This window comes from Phycomyces blakesleeanus (genome assembly GCF_001638985.1).
Source record: "Phycomyces blakesleeanus NRRL 1555(-) unplaced genomic scaffold PHYBLscaffold_19, whole genome shotgun sequence".
NCBI lineage: Eukaryota > Fungi > Mucoromycota > Mucoromycetes > Mucorales > Phycomycetaceae > Phycomyces > Phycomyces blakesleeanus.
The window spans coordinates 438,298-461,488 of NW_017265152.1; the positions used below are offsets into that span (position 1 = coordinate 438,298).

The 23,191-nt window shown below is 38.1% G+C and overlaps 7 protein-coding genes across 7 annotated transcripts; 6 read left to right on the forward strand and 1 right to left on the reverse strand.

Annotated features, from left to right (window-relative positions):
• Positions 1-2,908: 2,908 nt before the first annotated feature.
• Positions 2,909-4,233, forward strand: PHYBLDRAFT_16332 (hypothetical protein; the record flags this gene model as incomplete). Its single annotated transcript, XM_018434773.1, has 7 exons — positions 2,909-2,972; positions 3,044-3,105; positions 3,160-3,272; positions 3,334-3,367; positions 3,424-3,525; positions 3,608-3,998; positions 4,094-4,233. Coding segments are annotated over 7 exons (906 nt in total), but the record flags the coding sequence as incomplete, so codon positions are not given.
• A 1,425-nt stretch (positions 4,234-5,658) lies between these two features.
• PHYBLDRAFT_99648 (hypothetical protein) lies at positions 5,659-6,851 on the forward strand (the record flags this gene model as incomplete). Its single annotated transcript, XM_018444102.1, has 5 exons — positions 5,659-5,712; positions 5,787-5,969; positions 6,077-6,415; positions 6,476-6,509; positions 6,574-6,851. Coding segments are annotated over 5 exons (888 nt in total), but the record flags the coding sequence as incomplete, so codon positions are not given.
• A 1,732-nt stretch (positions 6,852-8,583) lies between these two features.
• On the forward strand, positions 8,584-8,925 carry PHYBLDRAFT_95551 (hypothetical protein; the record flags this gene model as incomplete). The annotated part of the gene is made up of 3 exons (XM_018443916.1): positions 8,584-8,663; positions 8,729-8,787; positions 8,846-8,925. Coding segments are annotated over 3 exons (219 nt in total), but the record flags the coding sequence as incomplete, so codon positions are not given.
• A 2,152-nt stretch (positions 8,926-11,077) lies between these two features.
• PHYBLDRAFT_115453 (hypothetical protein) lies at positions 11,078-12,384 on the forward strand (the record flags this gene model as incomplete). Its single annotated transcript, XM_018428464.1, has 3 exons — positions 11,078-11,392; positions 11,461-11,809; positions 12,164-12,384. The coding sequence occupies 3 exons, from the start codon at positions 11,078-11,080 to the stop codon at positions 12,382-12,384; spliced, it is 885 nt and encodes a 294-aa protein (XP_018288238.1).
• A 180-nt stretch (positions 12,385-12,564) lies between these two features.
• PHYBLDRAFT_7133 (hypothetical protein) lies at positions 12,565-13,330 on the reverse strand (the record flags this gene model as incomplete). The annotated part of the gene is made up of 5 exons (XM_018442448.1): positions 12,565-12,684; positions 12,742-12,759; positions 12,835-12,888; positions 12,983-13,186; positions 13,256-13,330. Coding segments are annotated over 5 exons (471 nt in total), but the record flags the coding sequence as incomplete, so codon positions are not given.
• Positions 13,331-15,006: 1,676 nt separating this feature from the next.
• On the forward strand, positions 15,007-18,302 carry PHYBLDRAFT_159612 (hypothetical protein). The gene is made up of 11 exons (XM_018434017.1): positions 15,007-15,058; positions 15,123-15,211; positions 15,274-15,605; positions 15,661-15,831; positions 15,899-16,016; positions 16,079-16,222; positions 16,270-16,461; positions 16,528-17,109; positions 17,164-17,505; positions 17,568-18,040; positions 18,091-18,302. Exons 3-11 carry the CDS (start codon positions 15,547-15,549, stop codon positions 18,119-18,121), a joined length of 2,112 nt encoding a protein of 703 aa, XP_018288240.1. The 5' UTR covers positions 15,007-15,058; positions 15,123-15,211; positions 15,274-15,546; the 3' UTR covers positions 18,122-18,302.
• Positions 18,303-19,255: 953 nt separating this feature from the next.
• PHYBLDRAFT_171586 (hypothetical protein) lies at positions 19,256-22,188 on the forward strand (the record flags this gene model as incomplete). Its single annotated transcript, XM_018436631.1, has 10 exons — positions 19,256-19,591; positions 19,656-19,817; positions 19,871-20,144; positions 20,210-20,336; positions 20,398-20,485; positions 20,558-20,658; positions 20,718-20,798; positions 20,862-21,027; positions 21,085-21,447; positions 21,532-22,188. The coding sequence occupies 10 exons, from the start codon at positions 19,256-19,258 to the stop codon at positions 22,186-22,188; spliced, it is 2,355 nt and encodes a 784-aa protein (XP_018288241.1).
• Between the last annotated feature and the right edge of the window lie 1,003 nt (positions 22,189-23,191).

Sequence of the window (23,191 nt, forward strand, 5' to 3'; positions counted from 1 at the left end):
TCGTGGTTTTCCACAGAGTTCTCTTCGCATACTTGACACAAATCATAATCAAGACAATAGCCGCACTATTTATATGTATATATGTATGTTAGTGACAATGAAATAAAACAAAAGAAAACAGGTATAAAATGCTGCCATTAAAATATACCTTGTATCTGATACCATATATATCGTTGTTACATTGATCACATATAATTCCCTCATGGAATATACGATTATCATCTAAGCATGGTGTGTCAGTCAGCCACTTATCATTATTTTCTAAATAAATGAATAAATCATAATATATCTTCTTACCTTCTGATGGTTTCAGATCTGACGCACTTCCAGTGATGTCTTCAATGTGTGTGATAAACTTGTGCATAGGGTGGCAATGCTTGGCTTCCATGAAGCAGTTCTCACACAGATCAAAGCCTTTGCATGTAGTACAGGCATGGCGAATACCTACAATTTCAGAATTGCACACATTACAGGCGTATACGAACTTGGTAGATGAGTCCTCGGGTATGTCAGCAGGGGTATGTGTATTTTCAGGCGGAGGAGAGTCTTTTCGGACAGGAAACTTTGGGAAGTTTTTAGGAATTCCAACAAAGGAAGGACGGAATGTGTGTGTGACATCATGAACAACTCCACGGTCTTTACAAGCACGGCACAAGTCGTAATCCATGCACTCGCAACAAGTCCAGCTGGCGCCTGAAATTGAGTTGTAACAGTCATTACAGTAGATGGAAGGGAATGTGGTAGAGCGAGCATTTGTTCTGACACTGGAACTGGGACTTGTGCTGACACTGGCACCAGTGCTAGCTCTTTTTTTATCGGCAGCGTTTTTAGTTATGTGTTCAGGAATACCAAACATATTTGCAGCCGACTTAATAGCTGACTGTAGGATAGCTTGGGTAGAGTCTTGCTCAAGGAAGTTGACCAACATACTGGCAGAAGCAGCCATGATCTCGTTGACCGCTTTTTGAGTAGAGTCAACCCCTTTATTTGAATTTGACTGAGTCTCCGATTGTTGCCGTTGCTGTTGCTTATCATCATCCTCTTGCTGCTGCTGCGGCTGAGGCTCTTCTGTTCCTGGGGTTGTAATAATGATTACTTTGAGGGTGGCTGGATCCTGAGCCGCCTTGAGACGATTGTTGTCTATGGCCTCTTGTAAATCCCACGAGTTCTTTACAAGAATATTATCGCCTTCGTTATCCGTGTATTGTAAGACAAAGTTGGTATCGGGTAGTTGAAAGGTTTCGCGGATTTTGTCCTTGACCTTGCGGTAGGAAATTGAAGTGGGCTCGCGGTTAGGGGTGCGGCTATGAATCTCAATACGTCGAGTCTCTTGATTTGATGGTAGCCATGCTTTAATAATCAGAGCCTCTCTGACTTTGAAGCGTGTCTTATCATCCATTTTTATGAGAGAAGAAAGATATAGTTCCTGATGTGCTTATCAACCCTCCTTTTATACCAATTTCTCTTGGCACACCCACTTTTGATCCATTCGCAGTCACGACTCTTATCCGAAACCAATGAGGCGCATTCCTTTCTCTATATTGTTTTGCTTGTCAATCCAGTCAGCTTACTCACATTATGCAGACTTCAGGGTCACACAAAAGGCTGGGCTGCCAAGTAAATCTGCGATTCCTCTGCTGATCCTTCTTTTAACAATATCAATACCCTGTCCAATAATATCACTTCTTTATTCCCCTCTTCATATTCATCCCCCCTGCATACTCTACGCCGTTTTATGATAAATTGGGGAAAAACTGTCTACTGAATGTTAATTCAAAAATAGCCAAATATCATGTATAAAACAGCCCATGAATCAAAAAGACCAACAATCCAAGAGAAAAATAAAACACATTAAAGATATTAAAACTAGATTGAAAGAAGAAAGAAAGAGCGAGAGAGAAAATGCTTACGTCGAATTGTGTGACGACGGTTTGGTCGAACAAGAGACTTTTTACGGATTAACGGCTGAGGACCAATAACTTCACCTTTGACCTGACTAACCTGGAATTAAATGGCATACCCGGGACAATACGGTACTCACGGCTACGGCCAGCAACAGCAGCAGCACCAATATCCTCCTCCTCAAGGATATCCACAACAAGGATATCCTCCTCCTCAAGGATATCCCCAGCAAGCGTATCCTCCTCCTCAAGGCTATCCTCAACAAGGTTATCCTCCTCCACCCCCTCAACAAGGTTATTCTCAACAAGGTTACCCACCCCCTCAACATGGTTATCCTCCACCCCAACAAGGCTACCCTCCACCTCAACATAGCTACCCTCCACCTCAGCAAGGATATCCTTCACCTCAAGGTTACTCCCAACAAGGATATTCTTCGCCACCCGTAAGGCTTAATTAGCATGGGCATTCACATCTTATACTAAATTCATTCCTTTCACTTATAGCAATATGCACCCCCTCCAGTTAACAGCTCGCCTGAATACCGCCAACACCAAGAAAATGCACAAATTAGACCTCCAAGCTATACAGGCAAGATAATATTATTTCAATATAAGGGCAGTAGTAACACTAGAACTAATCGTGTAATTAGGCCAGGATCCAATCTTCAGACCAACCGACCCTTTGTTGTCTCAAGCAAACTACCCGCAGCCACCAAACTCTGCGCACAATCAGGCCCCCAACCCAGGTAACTGAATTTTTTTTTGGTAATTTCCTAGGGTTATTATTAACAATATATCCTATCTACGAATTTTTTTAGTGCCTTATGGCGGCAGTCAACCTCCCCCAGGAACAAGTGACCAATTCGTTATGCACGTAGACCCAGCATTGCAAAACAAGCCTCCACCTCAATTCCAGCTTTCTAACTGTAAGCCAACTAAAAAAAAAGTGGAATTATTTCAAAAAGTAAAGATAGACCTAAAGAAACAGAGAAACACTTAATTTAGGTCAGGGAAGAAAGAGAGCTCTTTTGATTGGTATTAATTACTTTGGGAGCAAGAACGAACTCAAGGGTAATTATACTAGCTAATTCTAGGAACACTGGCTAGTATTCTCTTGGCTTACCAATATTTGTTATGTTTAGGATGTATCAATGATGTCCAGAATTTGAAAGAATTCTTAATTTCACTCTATGGTTTCAAAGAGGTATTTGTCATGTTTGTCGGAATAGCTTGGCTAACAACATGAAAAACAAAATAGGAGGATATGGTTATCTTGACAGATGATAAAACAGATGAGCGGTTTATTCCTACCAAACAGAACATTATCTCTGGTATGCAATGGCTTGTCAGAGATGCTCGTCCCAATGACTCGTAAGTAGGAAGATATATCAAATTCGGAAACGAGTAATTAATTTTGAAAATGTTGTATTAGGTTCTTCTTCCACTATAGCGGTCACGGTGGAAGTGTAAGTTCAACCATTTCAAGTTAGCAATGCAATTAACTCGGTTGAATCTTTTACAGGTTGAAGATACTGATGGTGATGAGGATGATGGTTGCGATGAGACAATTTACCCTGTAGATCATCAAATGTACCCTGGAGAGACTGGCCAGATTATTGATGATGTAAGTTTAAAAAAAGTACACAAGCAAAATAAAACATAATTTGTATATATATATATTAAATCGATATTTATGTGTACCAAAGGAAATGCACGAGTTGTTGGTTCGTCCTCTCCCATCTGGTTGTCGTTTGACAGCCATCTTTGACAGCTGTCACTCTGGAACTGCCCTGGATCTTCCCTATGTATATTCTACTCAGGGTGTCATTAAGGAACAGAACCTTTTTAAAACTGCTGGTAGCGGACTGTTGAATGCAGGCATGGCATATGCTAGCGGAAATGTTTCTGGAGCTTTGTCTTCTTTCATGTCTCTTGGTAGCAAGATTATGAAGAGCAAGTCCGCAAACGAGAACGTGAAACAGGCAAAGAGCTCTACAGCCGATGTTATCATGTTCTCCGGCTGTAAAGATGAACAGACTTCTGCCGATGCATTCGAAGCAGGCAGAAGCACAGGCGCTATGAGTTATGCTTTTACAAGTAAGTCTCAGTGCAACCCAACCTTACACTCAATTTTTGAATGATATTGACCAAATCCATACTTTGACGGTTATCCTTTTTTCTTTCTTTCTTAGCTGCTTTACGACAGAATCGTCAGCAATCATTCCTTCAATTGCTCAATTCTGTACGAGACATCTTGCGTGAAAAATACGAACAGCGTCCCCAACTGTCAGCATCCCATCCCATCGATGTTAACCTTTTGTTTATCCTATAAATCAATAAATTAATCAGTGTATTTTAATCTAACCAAATATGTTCAGCAAAGGTAACCCTACTTTGAGAAAGTTACTCAAATTCTAAACGCCAAAGTGACAACCACGGGGTTTCCTCACCTTTGTCGCCGAGAATAGCCTGTACTTTCTGAAAACAAAATTTTGAAGAGCAATTATAATAAAGGGGTTAGCCTTGAGTTAAATATACTCTTTACTGAGTAGAGTTATTGTTCATTCGGTTTGACTTATATTAGCAGCTATAGAAAATTTGTGGTAAAAAGATGGAAATTCCAAATAGATATTATTGCCCAGATAATTTTTACTGACACGAAATACGAAACGCTTAAACCTGAATCCCTGATAAACTATCGCTGATAAAGTATAAAAGAGGGAAAATTGCTCTTGTTTTGACATAAACGTGTTTCTGAATAAGAAAGAAATAATATATATATATAGTTTTTTTTGTTACACGTACAAAAGATGGCCTCGGGCAAGTAGTAGCAAGATCGCTTTTTACATTATCATATATAAAATAATTTTGTAGCCGTTTTCTTATCTTTACTCTTTTGTCTATCTGTCTGTTCGTTTGTTTATTTGATCGATTGTTATTAAATATTCTAAACACGGCATTGAAACAGTAAGAAGATCAAGTATAAAGCGTGCGTGGTTTATTCATGAAAAAAAAAACTGAGTAACCATGGAAAACATATTCATCTCCGCCAGAGGAGAATTTCTCAAAAAAAAAATCAGAATCAGGTTGAGCATCTTTTCACTCTCTTTCCTGAATGTGCATAAACATCTGTTTGGGATGGAGACAAAACATGCTTCCATGTCGGCCGGAGGACCTTCTAATCGCCCACAGCCAAGAGATCTTATCCTAGAGATTCCACCTCACGATCCCCCTCACCGTCCCCCAACTTTAAAAAACGAGCGAGTCATTGCTCAGACACCAAGCGAACAGGATGCTCGTTTCTTGCTTCCAGCCCTCTCAACGGCTTATGAAGACAGTATTAATGAAACAGTTCAGCGAAAGGCGTTGCATAGATACATGAATATTGAGGTAGATCAACCTAGTCCTGTTGAGGTATCACAGTCAGACCAACATGTGCCCGAAAAACCTATGCCCGATAGCGATTTCCGGGTAGTTCCTTTGTCTCCCAATTCTGCCAATGTACAGGAAGATGAAAAGGTATAAGATGATATTATAGGTAATGAGGAGTATTATTTCTTAATAAGCCCAATGATTTTCTCAACAATATATTAAGCAGTCGTTGTTCAGAGCACGTACCAGTAACGACCGTTACATATTCTACTCTATAGAGAGAGACAGTCTTAGTAGCCCATCGCTTTATGACCTCTTAAATTGTCGATTTCCAGAAGAAAACGGTGGAAAGAATGTATCCGAAGAGCTATTGACTACAAGCTGCTGGTGGATAGACATATTTAATCCAACTGATGATGAAATGCGATCACTGAGTAAGGTTGGTGATAGAGCGTGCTTCCTCTTGTTGTGTATTTTACTAGATTCTAATTAATTAAAATTAATCTTAAATAGATTTTTCGGATTCATCCTTTGACAACAGAAGATATTCAAGCTCAAGAGTCTCGTGAAAAGTGTGAAATTTTTCAAAATTACATGTTCATTAGTTTCCGAAGTTTCAACCACGATTACCTCAGCCAATCTTATCTAGAAGCTGTTAACTTTTATATCATTGTATTTAAGGATGGAGTACTTACGGTAAGTCACTATATATCAAGTGATTGGACTAATCACACACCGTCAAACTTAGTGTATGAGCCATTATTTATTATGTTTCTGTTTCTGTTTTTGGGGGCTTAAAATAGTTCCACTTTAAACCTCTACCTCATCCACATAATGTTCGAAGACGTATCCACCAACTCAAGGAAGTAGTACGAGTCACACCAGAGTGGATAAATTATGCACTTATTGACAACATAACTGACAGCTTTGCACCTCTGATTCAACACGCCGAACTTGAAGTCGATTCAATCGATGACCTTGTTTTGGTCCTGACAAATTCTGAGCAGTCAGACATGCTGCGGCGCATTGGAAGCTGTCGAAAGACTGTTATGCAACTCCTTCGTCTCCTAGGTCCCAAGGCAGATGTCTTGCGTAGTCTCATAAAAAGATACGAAGATCATATGCATGAACTAGCACATATTGTAAAGACCAAACCGAAACAAAATATTTTAGACGGATTAATCGAAGAAGCAAGAGTTCAGCATGAGGTTATTCTATACCTAGGAGACATTCAAGGTAAATCATGCGTATGTGTATGTGTATGTGTATGTGCTTATATGCTTACAATGCATTTTCTGAGTAGATCATATTCTTACCATGTTGCAAAACGTTACCCATTTCGATTTGACACTTGGTCGTGCTCATCGTAATTATCTTGGCCAAGTATCAATTGAATTGTCGCAGGCAGGCAATACCACAAACGAAGTCATCAACAGACTCACTTTCTTGGCCACTCTTGTAATTCCTCTCAACCTTGTTGCCGGTATTTTTGGTATGAATGTAGAAGTACCAGGACAGAATAATACAGATCTGGTTTGGTTCTTTTGGATTGTATGCGGGATGCTGGTATTTGTTATCACCATGGTCGCTGTGGGAAAACGCAACAATATTCTCTAAATATCACTACTCTTCACATCAAAACGCGCACATATCTGATACATTACATTAAATTATGCTACATTACGCGTATATTATCTCATATTTATGAGAACAAGAAGAAAAAACAAAAACGGTGATGTGTTTTTTAAAAGGCCATTGAGCTCCACTGCACACTATGCAAGCCCAGATCATTCTGGACTCATCTCAGATATCTCGTATAGATTAAATATCGGCCTTTTCTTTTTTTTTATGTAAATAATAACATTATTATAATCAAAGGTTACGTTTTTTAATGTATCGTGGATTAAAATCACATCTACAAATTTTCAAGTAATAAATAAACATACTTATAAAAATAAAGCCTTACAGCATTTCATGAATTGTAAACGAATAAATTTTAAAAATATAACTTATAGCTGAAAAAAATAAAAATAAAAATTATGCAGTATGTATTTATATAAAAGAAAGCTTTTTGATACTGTACATAGAATCTCTATTCTTTGTTTTATAGATATACTTATTAAAATCAGTCGCGTAGTAATACACTCTGTCAGTCAATTCATTATCATTACAGAGGGTGTTGACTAGCGAAAAATTCACATTAAATTGCTATAATGCCCAAATAAGGCAAAGCGGAATTTAACGTCTTCTCAAATATTTTATATACCGACAAAATGAGAAGATACTTGCGACAAATTGAGGGGAAAACACCGTAAAATTAAAAATACATATTCTGAAATTTAAATTATCTAAACCAAGAGAGACAGCTTCGACAAATATAGTAGCGGGTAATTTGCCACAAGTACTTCCAATCTCTTCGGCGGACAAAATATTAAAGAAGACTTAAAGGTCCTCATTACCTTATTTGGGCATTATAGCAATTTGATGTGAATTTTTCGCTAGTTAACACCCTTTCTAACAACAAGTAGTACTCCATTAAATATTATTTGCAAAGTGGCTCTTATACCATCTCTGTAGAATCGAGATGACTGATTTTTAGAATACGAGAATACATATCTGGTAAATATACTCGTATACTATAAATCTAGTATTAAAGCCATATATTAGACAGCTCAATATCTTAATATTATGCTATAATTCTCGATATGCAAGAGACAGACCATTATCTTATCTTTCTTATATTTTCTAGAGAATTGATGAATGATTACAATAGTTTGTTTTGCACTTAATTACCATGTAAAATTTGGCCTTAATACTGCATTTTTAGCTTCATTTGAATGCATGCATTTGTTCCAGTCCAAGGACAAAAACAGACATACGTAGCAGTCACGTACTTTTAATATGTGATTTTATTGGTATTGCGGTAACTCTTTATTTTATATTGTAATTTCAGTAATCATTTGCAGAATGTCAATGATTAGAGCAAATGTAAAAGATGCTTAAGCTATGGAACCCTAACGTTCATCTTCCAACAACAATCGAGTATTCCACTCTTTTGGATTTGATCCTATACTTAATACTAGATTTTCTGTGATATGATTGGCTGATAGCTCTCAGTAGTCACATTATCATACTGCATTTTTCAGTGTCATTTTTAGAAAATTAACTGCAAAAGGTGCGCGTTACCAAAGGTAGTTGATTCCTTGCTACTATGAGTCAAGCTACAAGAGGAACACGCGTTGTGTTCGGTGAGGAATAAGACATTGCAGAAATCATTACATAAAAGATTTATAAGATATTACTTTCTATAGTGGGAAATATTCCATTTGAACTGACAGAAGAACAATTGATCGATATCTTCAAGGAGGTTGGTCCTGTAAAGTCATTCCGGTAAGATTTTGAGCATTATTACTTCCAATGGTATGAAATATTCCATCTTACACATAACTCTATAGTCTCTTATTTGATCGTGACACTGGTCGGCCCAAAGGTTTTGGATTTTGCGAATTCTATGGTAAATCGATGCAAATGATAAATACTAAAACACAATTACTTACCATAAATAATACTAGATGCCGAGACTGCAGCAAGTGCTGTTCGAAATCTAAATGATTACGATGTTGTTGGAAGACAATTAAGAGTTGATTATGCCGCTATGGATCCACAATCCGAAAATCCTAGACAACAACCACCACAACAGCAACAACAATCCTCACAACATCAGCATTCTCAACATCTTCAACAACAATCACACCATCATCAATCCCACCATAAACCCCCACAGCAACAACAACAACAACAACAACAACAACAACAACAACAACAACAACAACAACAACAACAACAGCAACAACAACAGCAGCAACAACAGCAACAGCAACCGCCACAGCAGCAGCAATCACAGGTAAAGTATCTGGAATATGTGGATAAGAGTGGATTGTTAAATATGTATAAATAGCAAAGAGGACCTCACATTATGGCGTCTCAACCTACTTTACCACCACAGCCTGTACCACAACAATCTATGACGAACACAGTAGGATCAGCTTCATCTGTTAACGAAATCTCAAAAGTGCTTGCATCGATGAATTCTCAGGATTTGTATACATTAATGGTCAATATGAAGGTATGTCTAATATCCACGTTAGTCCCGTGCGCTGTAAACTTATTGTCTATAACATTCAATAGCAAATGTCTTTTGAGCGACCGGCCTTTACGAGAGAATTTCTGACGACAAACCCACAGGTTGCATATGCCCTGTTCCAGGCTATGGTTATGATGAACATTGTGGATCCCAACATTATCACAGTAAGTTAGATACTGTTTATTTTTTGTATTGGCTGTGTCTAATTTGTACTATTTTAGAGAATTATGAGTAATCCTGTTGCGCTTGCTACACCACCTGCACCTTCTTTCCCTCTGCCTACTCCTACGCCACAGCCAATGTCACAGCCTCCACCAATCACACAGATGGCACCCGTCCAGCCTATGCAATCGATACAACCAATGCAGAACATGCAACCGATGCAGAGCATGCAGAACATGCAAAACATGCAACCAATGCAGAACATGCAAAACATGCAGCCGATGCAAAACATGCAATCAATGCAAAATATACAACCAATGCAGAATATGCAATCGATGCAAAACATGCAACCTATGCAGTCGATTCAACCAATGCAATCGATGCAGAACATGCAACCTATGCAAAATATGCAATCAGTTCAGTCCATGCAGCCAATGCAAAACATGCAACCAATGCAAAACATGCAACCAATGCAGTCCGTGGCCCCTCCAATGATGTCAAGCCCTGCTCCTTTCTCAAATGCCCCAGTTGACACTGGAGGTAAATTATCTTGCACACAAATAAATTCATTCTCTTTCTCTCTAACCTTTTCTTTATTAACATGATTGAAATAGTGGACATGGCAAAGGAGCAGCAAAAGGCCTTGCTGATGCAGGTACTGCAACTTACAGAAGACCAAATCAATGCCCTTCCATCAGAACATAGAGACCAAATCAGACAGTTGGTAAGAGAAACAAAGAAAATAGTATTAACCACGCATACTAATACAATTCATAGAAAGCACAATTGGAGATGCAGCAACCTCATTAATTCTTTTTTGGATAAAGAAGTCTTTTATATATAAATATTATATTTTCAATCACATCTTGTCACATCAACAAATAAGGATATTTCGGTTATTTGCTTGGATCTTTTTTAAAATCAAGCTATGCGGTCAATTGTATCTATTGTTCGGATATTTCTCTTTTTATCTTTCTCCGTATATTCTAGAAAATATAACAAATATAAGAAGAAACACATATACATATTTATTTCTGAAGTATGTTTATTTGACAATAAGAATGGAGTATAAGAAATATTGAAAAAAAAAACTCGATATTTGACGAAAGTACATCCTAAATTTGGCATATTTACTATTAAACCTATCTATTCAAATTAAGAGAGTAGTGTAGAGATTAATAAAAAGTGAGAAAAAAGAATACGTGTTTGGCTTGGATGTAAATCCTCGATAGTAATCCTGCTTGGTTGAATAGAGTAGGAAAAATAAGCCCTAGTTTAAAACCTAATTGCCACGCTTCAAAGTATCCGAATAAATTTGATAGTAAGAGTTCAAGGAACATTATGGACGGTTTATATAAGATTAAGGCTTCAATCCTTCTTCTTCACCTTTCTTCCCAAAAAATTGATTTCTCTTTCAAAATATCCCGTACTTTGACTTATGCTTTATAACGCTTATTCTCAAAAACTGACGGGTCAAGTCCGATCTCGGAAGGATCCCATGTCATACTTGAATGTTATACTTGTTGGCCCTACAAGCTCAGGAAAAACTGCGTTTATGAGAACCCTCTGCGAGCGCATGAAACACAACATCATTCAGGGAACGTTTAGGGAATCCAAGCCAATGGTTCTCAAGGAGCCAATTCGGCCTACTGAAGAACTCTACAGCGTGTCCATGCATATTGAAGAGCATGGCCAGCGTACTGCACTTACTCTTGTTGATACTCCTGGATTTACCACTGGATTCTCTGTAGATCACCAGCTTCGGTACATTGCCAAGTACATTGATCACCAATTTGAACTGACCTTGGCAGAGGTAAAGCAAGATAAAGGATATAAAAATAACTTTATAAATACTTATATAAAATATTTGTGATAATATAGGAGACAAAAATCAGACGAGACTCCAAAGCTCTCGACACGCATATCCATGCATGTATTTACTTTATTGATACCAAGGTTTCTGGCTTAAGTGATGTAGACCGTTATGTGATCAAATTGCTGGGCTCCCGTGTAAATGTGCTCCCCGTGATTGGCAAGGCAGACACACTGACTCAAGTTCAGCGGGAGAATATCAAATCGGGATTTCGTAAAGAAGTATTCGATGTTTTGCATGCACCTGTCTATGGTTATATTGAAGTTGACGATGAAGATGAAGACATTGAAGAAGACGGGGATGAAGATAATTCTGCTAACAGCGAAAAAATGGTTTTTCGAGAGAAGGCACAATCAGGTCAAGAAGAAAAAAGCTCTGGGCGAAGCCTTGAAGGAATTATCCATTTCCTCCAAGAATGTATTGATGAAGACGATGATAAAGATGCCCATGCAATGTTGGAATACCTGGATGTGGTGCCATTTACCTTGATCAGTTACGAAGAAGATCCCGACACTGGTCGTCCCATGTTAATCACACCCAATTCAAAGGAGAATCACACACCTTTTGGTGATCTTGGAAATGATTCGGACGAAGAGGGTATTTCTTCTTCTCCTTCTGTTTTCTTACCGCACAGTTTTTCTGGGAATTCATATAAATCATTGCGCCTCGGAAGATCTGAGCCTATACTGAAGCCCAGTAAGTCCAAACCAGTCCTAGGTAGACGATATCCTTGGGCAGTTGTGGAATGTGGCAATCCAGATCATTGTGATTTTGAAAAACTCAAGATGTTTCTCTTGGGCTCGCACCGAGATATGCTGCGAGTTGACACATTTGAGCGCTTTTATGAAAAATACCGCTCTGCACAGCTTCTAAACCGAAGAGCAGACCAGATATTGAATCTCAAGACCAGGACTCCTCATGTGTCGACTTAAAACCATAACAATGCCCATAGTATTTTCTTTGTATGCCTCAATATCCCCCTCAATTTCTTTATATGTTTAAAGGGTTATAGTAATAATATATAAAAAAAAAGATTTTGATTATTTTCTATAAGCTTAATGTCTGAATCCATTTCGCAGTGTTTCGCTCGCCCTTAATCCAAGATTGGCAGCAGATACTCCCCCAGACTTCTTTTTAGCCTTGTTCATCTCTTCGATAGCCGCAACAATTTCTGTTGTATTCGTCTCCAGAACCATACCTCCTTGAATTATTTCGGACAATATGTGGTGAACCTAAATTAAGCTAAGTAAGTTACCTTACTTTTGAACTCTGAGTGACTTCAAGCTTACCTCGTCAAAGTGGAAGATCTGTTTTTATAAATAAATACATCAATATTTGATAGTTTCATACTAAAAAAAAATAAGAAAAGAAAATAGGCTTACCAAATCCAGCTCACACACATTCTGAAAGCATCTATCCAAACTCTCCACGAATACCTATGTCAGGATGGTCAATTATTATTATTATTTCATTTTTAGTGTGTTTTTTTTTCTTCTTCTTGTGCCATAATTTGTGTAATACTATACTCACTTGGATCAAATCAAGTATGCCAAGTTCGCTCTCACTCTCATCCACAACGAACACAAAATAGAGTGTTGCATAGTGACGGTATATAACTCTGGTATCTTTTCCACCCAAGAGTTTACTTCCTTCAAGGAAATTGCATACTGTGTCGGGTCTCTTAGACACCAGCGAAAAGATCTCTTGGACTAGCGCTTGCTGAGTGGCAATGTCCTACGACAGGTAGAAAAAAGGAAAGGTTCGATAACTGCCGTAATGAAGAAAATCAATTGTGGAATTCACACTTGCGATTTGTTGGTAAAACTTGATCAAACGCGCCTTGCCGTGATTGTTGAAGATGAGAACTGATTTGATCATTGAAGAGAGCAACCCACACCAGTAAGCTGGGTTCTAACCCCCTTTTGTTCCAAACGTGACCCCACCGGGAAGCGCGCCTCTCTCCCTCTCTCCCTCTCACTTTATATTTTATTTTTTTGTCGTCTGCTTTTTTCTTTTCTTTTTTGTTCTTACTTTACACTCAATCACATCATGAACCACGGCTCGACATCGCGCCGACAAGCTGAAAGAAGGACTCCGCCAAATGCTGTACCTACTGTATCTGTTTATGACTTTGCTCTCCGTTGTGCTATCCGTGCCTGTCTTGAACAGACCGGTCAACAAAGACCTGAGCCAAAAAAAGACTGGACTGACCGGCACTCTGTCCACCTTGGTGTCAGTGACATGCTCAGCAACATAACCGAGAAATTTTCAGACGACAGCAGGACTGATAGACTGACAAGGGAAATTGTCAGGGGATTGATGCGAAGATTAGATGATATCAGAAAGGGTCGAGATACTTCTAAGCCAGAATACCAAGATACACGCTTTCTTTCAGTGGTGACACAGATCAAAGGAGAGCTTCAAGGGTATCGTTTCAGACCCTCAGGAACAGTCAACGACCTAGTAATCCTATTTACAAAGACATCCGAGGTTACACTCAAAAGATCGAGTGCTATGCCTGCAGCGGTGTATGAGGAGCTTAATAGATACACATCCCGCTTTGTGGAGCTTGTGATCTTGACACTCCAGGAAGATGCCCCATCCTCGGCAACCCCGGAGTTAATGGAAAAGTTGAGAGGTTTTCTGGGACCTACCAAATCAGCCCGCAATAATTCGGATAGAAGATTATCTGCTCGTCCCAGCATCCCTTCTCTTGTACCATCTTATGGATCAATCGAATATCTTGAAGTATTTCCTATGGTCAAAACTGTCCAAAAGCTATTTCAAGTCACCGATGTAGAGCATAGTCGTAAATTGAGAGAGCTTCACTCTATTTGTACAGAATCAGTAAGCATGACATTATGAATGAGAAATTGTTGAAGGCAGTAAAGACTCTAATATACATATATATATATTATCGTTATTTTACCCAGGCCCTATTAATAGATATGAAAAAATATATAACCAACGTACACACTGGACAGTCTTTCCCCGGAAAGCGGGATGATTTTCCCGACAAGCAAGTGTTTGACAACTGGCAGATGCGTGAAGTCAAGCAGCTCACCGAGATGATGAAGTCTATGATGTTACTTAACCCCACCTTGGCTATCAGTGCCAATAGTGAAACAGACGTTGGAAGTTCGAATCTCTTATCATCTTTCCGCAACAACATCTACAGTGGCTCTGAAGTTAGTTTAATGGTAAGCCCGTTTTTCTTTTGCGAACATAAATTTTCTATGCATCAGCCCACTAACTTCTCAGCCACAGAAGAACGAAATGTCTCAGGGAGCTTATACCTATATTCCATCTGATCCCCGAGCTTATTTCCGCTTACTGATGAATATGGCTATTGACTACAACATAAATGTAACCCCAGATAAGGAAAAAGCCAAAACCAGTGTTCTTTCCCACCAAGAAGATGAATTGTTACGTGAATGTTGGAAGACGTGGCGCCTGTCTGAGGCCTTTAGAGCCGTACTTTACTTGGAGGCTATTAATACACGTTATGTCCACAATGAAGTTGAATTCGAAGATGTTAAAGATGCAGCTAGATCTCTTGACAAAGTCATTAAAGAAAGCGGAATTAATAATTGGGCGAACAAAGATGTAAATAAACAGCCAGCACACAAACCAAATAATAATGCAATTTTGTACACTTTAATTTCTTTAGCGTGAAAACTTGATCCGAGCCTTTGACGAGCTTAACCAAACTCTTTTGCATAAACTGACAGAAGCGTTGTCCGAATATTGGCAGATCAGGTAAATAACCCAAAAATTAATAACACTTTTTTTTTGGAGAAAGCTTACGGGAGTTTCTTTAGTCCAGAATGGGTAGGCGATCTAGTATCAAGCTTAGACCGCATATATGACAACCCTGCTTATATTCAGGGCCATCGAGGACCACTGTTGGCTCTTGATACGCTCACCGAAGTTGTTGAGGCAAGTACTCTTGCTCCTCACCAAAGATCAAGATTGTTGATCCAATCCAATCCAACTATTAGGGAGCAGCCGTTGTTCGATGGAGATCAATTGGCAAGATCGAAGATGACAATTATGAAGATGGAGGAATCACCGGATTGATCGGTTTGGCTGAGATGCTTATTAAGGAATTTGTCTCTCTCACCAAACGCCGATTCAAGACACCTATTAGCGGGTAAAGTCTAAAGTCGGTTTGTTTATTCAACACTCACCCATATTTCTATCCACAGTGTTCTTTCTGTTCCTAGCGTTGTAATGGGAAGACAGATGCCATTTTTTGCACTTCAGATGGAAAACTGGGCATATCTTCCAGAGGCCAAAAATGCCCCTATCGAGGTGATCTTTAAGCTCTACCACAAAGTCTTGGGTTTGAAGAGACTCTACGATCAATATGGCCCACAGTAAGTTTATTGATGGTTCACCATTAAATAAAATCTTACTTTTTTGGGGTAACTATTTTGGAAATAGACAAAAGAAGTCTTTATTCAAGGTCGAATCCTGGTTCTTGCAACACGTCAAAAGATGGTTAGAGACCACTAATGAGTCTACACCAGGATGGGTTGAATCTGCTGTTAAACATGATAAAGTAAGAGAAGTGATTGTCTTGAGCCGCATATCTACAAATATATTGAATAAAATGTTTTGCAGTTTACAACAGTTAATGAAACAGTACCTCACTCCTCCTCTGTGGTTGATCTTTTTACCATGTTCCATGAGGCCGTAGACTTTGTGCAAAAGCTTCAATGGCCTAATGAACTTCAACGTTGTCGTTTCTTAACCGCCCTTTCAAAGGTAAAAATAAAATACTGGCTGGATAGTGTGCTGAATACAAAGAGCAGGTCATTGGACACGCACTCGACAAATACACCGCCATTCTAGAAGAAATGATTATAGAAGATATATACCCTACATTGGGTCATGAAGAAAATTCTTCGGCCACAGTGGCTTTCTTTAGCAAAGCACGTCTCCAGCTTACTGGTAACCATCATTCCCGCAAAAATGATGGCGTTCCTCCAGATTTTACCCCTCAGGTAAAATGCATCATCCATAATTTAAATTTTTAAATCCAACTTCTAATCAATCATGATCCAACACAGCTTTGCGTAAAGATCAACGATATCGAGGCTGCGAGATCAAAACTCGATAAACTGTATCAAATTATAGATGTTGACGATATATCGTACTATATGCGCGAGAATGATATTCCTGCAGCTGATATACCAGAACAGACAGGCTTTATGTATTCTATCAAGATTGTCCGCGCTGAGAACTTACAGCCTTTGGATAACAATGGCCTAAGTGATCCCTATGCTATTATGGAGATCAATGGAAAACAGATTGCTCGCACTCGTACAGTCTATGAGACCCTCAACCCTCGTTGGGACCAAGTGTTTGACATATGGCTTAATGAAAAGACAGTAGATGTAGTAGCCATTGTTTACGATGAAGATATGATTGGTGCCGATGAAGAATGTGGTGGTGTTTGGTTTAAGCTGTCACCAGAATATTACGATGATTATCAGCAACATGATATAGTTTTGAATCTACTTCCCCAGGGAAGACTTGTGTTGCGTGTTAGTATGGAAGGTGAAAAGAACGATATTCAATTCTGGTTTAGTAAGGCGTTCCGTACCCTGAGACGCGTCGAGAACGACTCTGCTTCTCTTATTGTAGATAGGGTAATGTATTTATATATGCGTGTATTTGTATCTTAGCACTAACGGCTAAATTAGATGAGTCGCTTTATGCGTGCGTGCCTTTCACGAAAAACTCTCGACAAACTGCTCCAACGCGACAGAAGCTTCTTTAGATTCAGTCGCTCAGTCAAATCTATTGATCCCACTCTTCAGGATTGTGAGGATGCCATTGCACCTTTGCTTGACTATCTGGAAAGAAACCTCAAAATTCTTAACGATAACCTATCGGAAGGAAACATGCGTCATGTCATACTGAAGATCTGGAAGGAGATTCTTTTATCATTAGAAGGTGTATTATTACCTCCCCTTTCTGAACATCCTTCGGAAATGAAGCCTCTAGATGACTATGAATTTCATTGTGTTTATAAATGGCTTGAGGTAAGTTTGATTTAAAAGGGTGACATTGCAATCCGAACCTCTTACTCAAATGTAATTTGTAGCTTTTGAAGGTTCTCTTTAACGGTGGTGAAGATGAAGATGGTGTACAATTAGAGACCTTAGAAAACGCACAGTACTACTCTCTCTTAGCAATTAATGTGGCATACAACCTGGAAACCGAAGAGCTTATCGGAATTTACAACACTGCCCTTAACAATCAAATGGAACTCAAGTTACAGGGTGGAGCAAAAGCTGATCGTAGCAAGTCTGTGTATCATTCTCGTCACACTGCTAAGCAGCAAAAGGCTGATAAGAAGGCTGCATCTATTGATATGCCTAGCAGTGAGACAGTACTTCGTATTCTTCGTATGCGATCCGGAAAGCGTGTCCGCGATTTCCTGCGTTCTGAGTTTGACAAACGTAACAAACCATCCACCTCATCTGGACCCGCTGCAAATATAACAGCCACAAAAGATGAGGCGTTGCAACCTACCACATTAGTCCCACCTATTATCCCTGATCGTATGATCACACCGTAAGTTACGACGCATTGTTTATGGATATTAAGACTAACATGTTAAGTAGATCTGATGAGAAAATGATGCCTTTGCCATAGACATATTTATTTAATTAGTCTTTTTTCAGTAATAAATAGTCTTGTTCTTTATTTCACTCTCTTTTGTTTTAATGTATATTATATAAGTTTTTCTTTTCTTTTAAATTTTGTGCCATAAATTATAACAGATACTTTGGCACTTGACTGATTTATCTAATGAAATACAAAGCTCTGATTTTTCAACTGTTGTTTACACTATTTTACAAAGCAAAACAAAAGCGAAATGAATGTTTCTCACTTTTAGTGTATACATTGTCGCATATTTATACTTAATTAATATTTAGTATTTGGTATTGAGAACAATTATGATGTTTTCCATGTGAGTTTTAAGTAAGGACTACATTATATTATTTAAGATCGGCTTAACATATTTATCTCTCTTTTTCTCTCGACCTTTAAAAGTCAATACAGTTATAAGACCTGTGATAAACATACAAGTCTCTAATTAACTAAAAAAGACTAAACATATATCTAATGTGCTAGCCGTTTTCAAGTCAATTAATATAGCCCTCACGCTTTTTACAGGTACATTGTTGGGTGCCTACCCGGGTTCGATATTACAGAAATACATTATATACATACATTAGTAATGTCAAAAGAATGTTTCAAAAGCTCAAAGTTTCTTGGATTTTGATGTTTATATATTTTTATTTTATTTCTGCCAACCAAAAGGTGATAAGACCTCAAACTTTCTTTTGTAGTATCCTAAATTTCAAAAATTAGAATATTTTTGTCCGATTTACCATTTTAAAAAAAAGTATTATATTCTTTACTGTGTACAAGACAAAGCTCTTAGGACATGCAGGTATATACAAAAAGATTCTGTCTTGTGTATACTATTTCCTTTATTTTTACTTTTAGCTCTCATTAATAAAGTATTCTAGAAGGGCAATATTTATTCAATACATCATATTTATATTATATATATATATATAAATCCATGAACGACAAATTTGAATGGCAAGGACCGGTAAATTAAGCAAATAAAAACTAAACGTCACAGTGGGCGAATGAAAAGGGTTGAATTATAGAAAAGTTTGAGGGCTTGCCGGAATTTTGAGTTCAAATACTTTTTTTTTTTTTTTGGTTTTTTTTGTTCAGCGTTAGTTGACAGCTTACAACACCTCAAATACAATGTCGATCGCATCAACCGCACATTCAGCACAATTGTTGAACCATGTGCTGACAGCCTTTCTCTCAGAAGAATTGTCTGTCGATCGTAATCTACCCTTTGTTTTAGAGATCATAATCAACCACCAATTGCTTGCTTTTTCACCAGCGGAAGACAATGTGGACGAAAGCGCTGTTTTCAGAAAATGGACAGTTAGACTCAACGCATTACTGAACTCAAAACATGCATCAGTACGCTGTGCCGCCATTGCACTCATCAAAATTACTTGTGAACAATCTTCTACTATGCTTGTCACAAATATCCAGACATGGTCTATGCAACTTCTTAATCTTGTTCTGGTAATTCGAATGATATATATTATCCACAAAATTGATTGTAGAAATAATAAAATATGTCTTATAGAAACCTGAACCTGAGGTTGTTCATAAAGAGGCTATCAATGCGCTTTCCTATATATATCAATATACTGTAAACAAGCCCGAACTTCAGCGTGAAATCACATCACCCAATATGAGCAGATTTAACCAGGCTCTCTTGACATTGAGCCATAACCGTGAATTTTTGGTTAGTTGAGTGGTTTAATGCATGATTATTGATTAACACGTACACATTAATAGCCTACCACACTTGCAGCCTTGACAATCAATGCAAAACTATTCCCTTCAGCATCTCGCCACGTTGCTGATCATTGTCAAAAACTTTGCTTGTCACACATGGATGGTTCTTATTATCTCGACACAGAGACCACTACAGCTGTTGCACGTTGTATGGCAACATTGTATCAGACTGGCGTAAAGGTGGCTGTAGTGGACCAGTGGAAACAAACTCTTCTGCGACTTATTGGATCAGTCCACGTCTCGCTTGACCGTTTATTCGATACTGTAGATGAAGGTAAACCGAAGATTAAAATATATACTCTTGTGCTAAATATACAAATGACATCAATCACAATGTAGAGTACGATGTCAACGATGCATTGGAGAGCTTTCCATATCCCCCTCTTTCAATTGACTTTAGAGAAGCCTTCCCAGTACTTGCAAGAAGAATCCATATTCTCGAAGAGTGCATTATAGAGTTTACGAGGTGAGTTAGATTTATATGATCTAACTAAAATATTAACTTTATTGTGTTGCATTTTTTGTAGCACGCAAACAAGTGTGGCTGTTCCAATGCCAGTTTCCCATATTTTGGATCTTGTCTGTAGAATTTATAATGTCTATGAAGGATCGTTGGTAAAAAAAAAATCCGTGTATTTAGTGTATAAGATTTTTTTTATTGATGTGTGCTGTCTTACTGTCAACTAGATGCGTGAATATAAGGAAAAGGCAGAGTTCAACTCTCTTATGTCTTTCTTGCCATCTTTACATTTGGGTGCAAACAAACTACTTGCAAGCCTTATTTACTGGTAATATATATAAACCTATAATCGTATCTGTAGATTTTTGTCTAATTTATAAAGTACAGCTCAGGACAAGAGATGTCACGATATAGTAAATTGTTCTCACGGATCCTACTCCGTCTTTTGACCGAACACAAGGGCAGAAGGTGAATATAAAATGTGAAATATGTAAATACCTAAAAAACTTAAAAACTTAAAAAAAAATGTAGAGTATTGAAGATTTCTGTATATACCCTGATGTCTTTATGTTTCCAAAAATGTGGATATGCATTTGCCAATGCTGTTGCGAAGCCATTATGTCCTATCTTGTTAGAGGATATCAAACTTGTGGAAGAGCAGAAAATTAGTGTCATGAACCCATCCCATGGTGGAAAGGTAGGCTATAATATATTTAAACCAACTGTTTAAACTAACACTATTAATATTCACAAGAAATCAGGCAAGAAGAGACGCCATGAAGTTACCAATTCAGATGCTTTGGCAACCACCGAAACTGTTTCAGCAGCAGATACCGAAGTTCAGCTCGCTGCTCTTTCTGTCCTTGAATCACTCATGACTTGCTACGGCTCTTCGATGGAAAACATTATGCGCACCTCTATTGACAGTACTCTTCTTTCAACCATCCTCCAAGGAACTCAGATGACAGAGACTCCTCGTGAATCATTTGTTCTTGCCAAACAGAAGCTTTACCAATGTCTATTAACATCGGTTATGCACCCCATTGAAACACAAGCTAGCATCCTTCCTCATGCTATGCGCATTTTTTCTGCTGGTGTAAATGATCAAACTCAACAGGTAGGGATTAATAGCAAATCTTATGTATGTAGGTGATTATTTCTAGCTTCTAATTACGCTTCGTATATATATATATATATATAGCTCCGACTTACTTGTCTTCATGGCTTGGCTGTGTGTGATCTTATTATCCACCCTCGTCTCCCACCTATTCAACGTGCTGCAATCGAACCTTCGTCTGTACATCTTCCCGATACAGAAGCCTTCAAATCTTCGGTAGAAAATCAGACACCTACCACTCAGCAGCCTACCACTCAAGACAGCGATGCATTCGGTTCGCATAGTGTAGCAGACAATTTAACAGAACATGACACAAAAAAGCAAAAGATTACAACCACAGAATCTAGTGAAATTTATCAGCATAGTGTTTCGTCAATTGTGCCTACATTTGGCCAACCTAAACAAACATCTTCTACTCAATACACACCTACACATACCTCACCTTCGCTGAACATTCAGAAAGATGAAACCGAGACGTTTATTGCTACTACTACAACTACACTGGTGCCAGTAAAATCTGTTGATGATGCGCCGAAAAGCCCAATTACTAAACCTACAGAGACGACCCACGTATCCAGTATGATTGCATCGATTACTTCAGAGCAAGAAACTTCACAGAGTATAGCTCCCACTCCTGTTCCGCAAAACATCTCTTATGGAACAGAGGATATGGATGATGATGACATGATGGAAATACCAGAGATTGATTTGGCTGGTCCAGACTCTGACGAAGAGGACTAGAGTCTGGGGTTAATCTATTATATTTTGCATTGAAAAGCTAATAAAAGACAAGCAAATATTCTTATGTTAATAAAGTTTGATATATTCCATGAAAGAGAAGGCACTCTAGTCACAACATTACAGGATATGATAGGCAGTTTAGCCGATGTTTAACGATTAAAAACATTGATACATTTCTCATGTTATCAAATATTGTCCTTCAGTTTCCACTTTTTCCATTATTGTGATACTGACCCTAAAATCAATCCCGAATAACTCAATAGCATTTTGAAGTAACAAGCTATTCTTTCCCTCTTACCCTCATACTACTTTTTCCTGTAATTTTTTTTATGTTTCTTACTCTCTTTTTATTTGTTAGCTTAATACATGTTCCCACACTTATGTGTGTTTATTAATATCTTCCCAGGCCTCTATCTCTATTTTATAGGAAGTAAGAGCTGTTTTTTTTTGGGACATTTAATAAAATTTCGTCTCAGATAGCAAAAGCCTATGAGATGGGATGCCTGAAAGAAAGAAAAATGTAGAATCTCTACTATATCGAACGTTGGTTGTAATACATCGGGCTAACGAACCGGGTTAGAGACAGGTTGACTGTACAGGTTAACGGTACGAATTAATAAACCATGTTATAACGGTCAAATAAATTGGGGTTCAATTCTTTGTTGAACTTGGTTCACACCACGATTCATTATCAAGGGGTACTCAACAGGATTTTACATATAATTTTAAATTTTGAAGAAAATAAATAAAGTATTATTGGACGAAAAGTGTTTTATCAATGTACGAAACTTCTGCGTCCATGAAAATACATCTTTAAGCACACCCCAGAGTACATTTAGAAGAATATACCTTAAACGCACATTTTCTCCCCTGTAGTGATAATTTAATTTGCCCTAGATATATATTTTTTAGGCATAGTTTCAATAAAAGCACTTTATCAGTTTTTTTTATATAATGACTATTGTTGGTACAATTATTAAACCGCCTTTATATCAAAATTTAA

Bases quoted from the DNA above. Each gene is read 5' to 3' on its own strand.
- PHYBLDRAFT_159612 (XM_018434017.1), top strand. From the start codon at position 15,547: ATGCTTATTAAGGAATTTGTCTCTCTCACCAAACGCCGATTCAAGACA. The intron at 16,223-16,269 runs GTAAAAATAAAA...TACAAAGAGCAG, and splicing joins TCTTAACCGCCCTTTCAAAG to GTCATTGGACACGCACTCGA. The intron at 16,462-16,527 runs GTAAAATGCATC...GATCCAACACAG, and splicing joins CTCCAGATTTTACCCCTCAG to CTTTGCGTAAAGATCAACGA.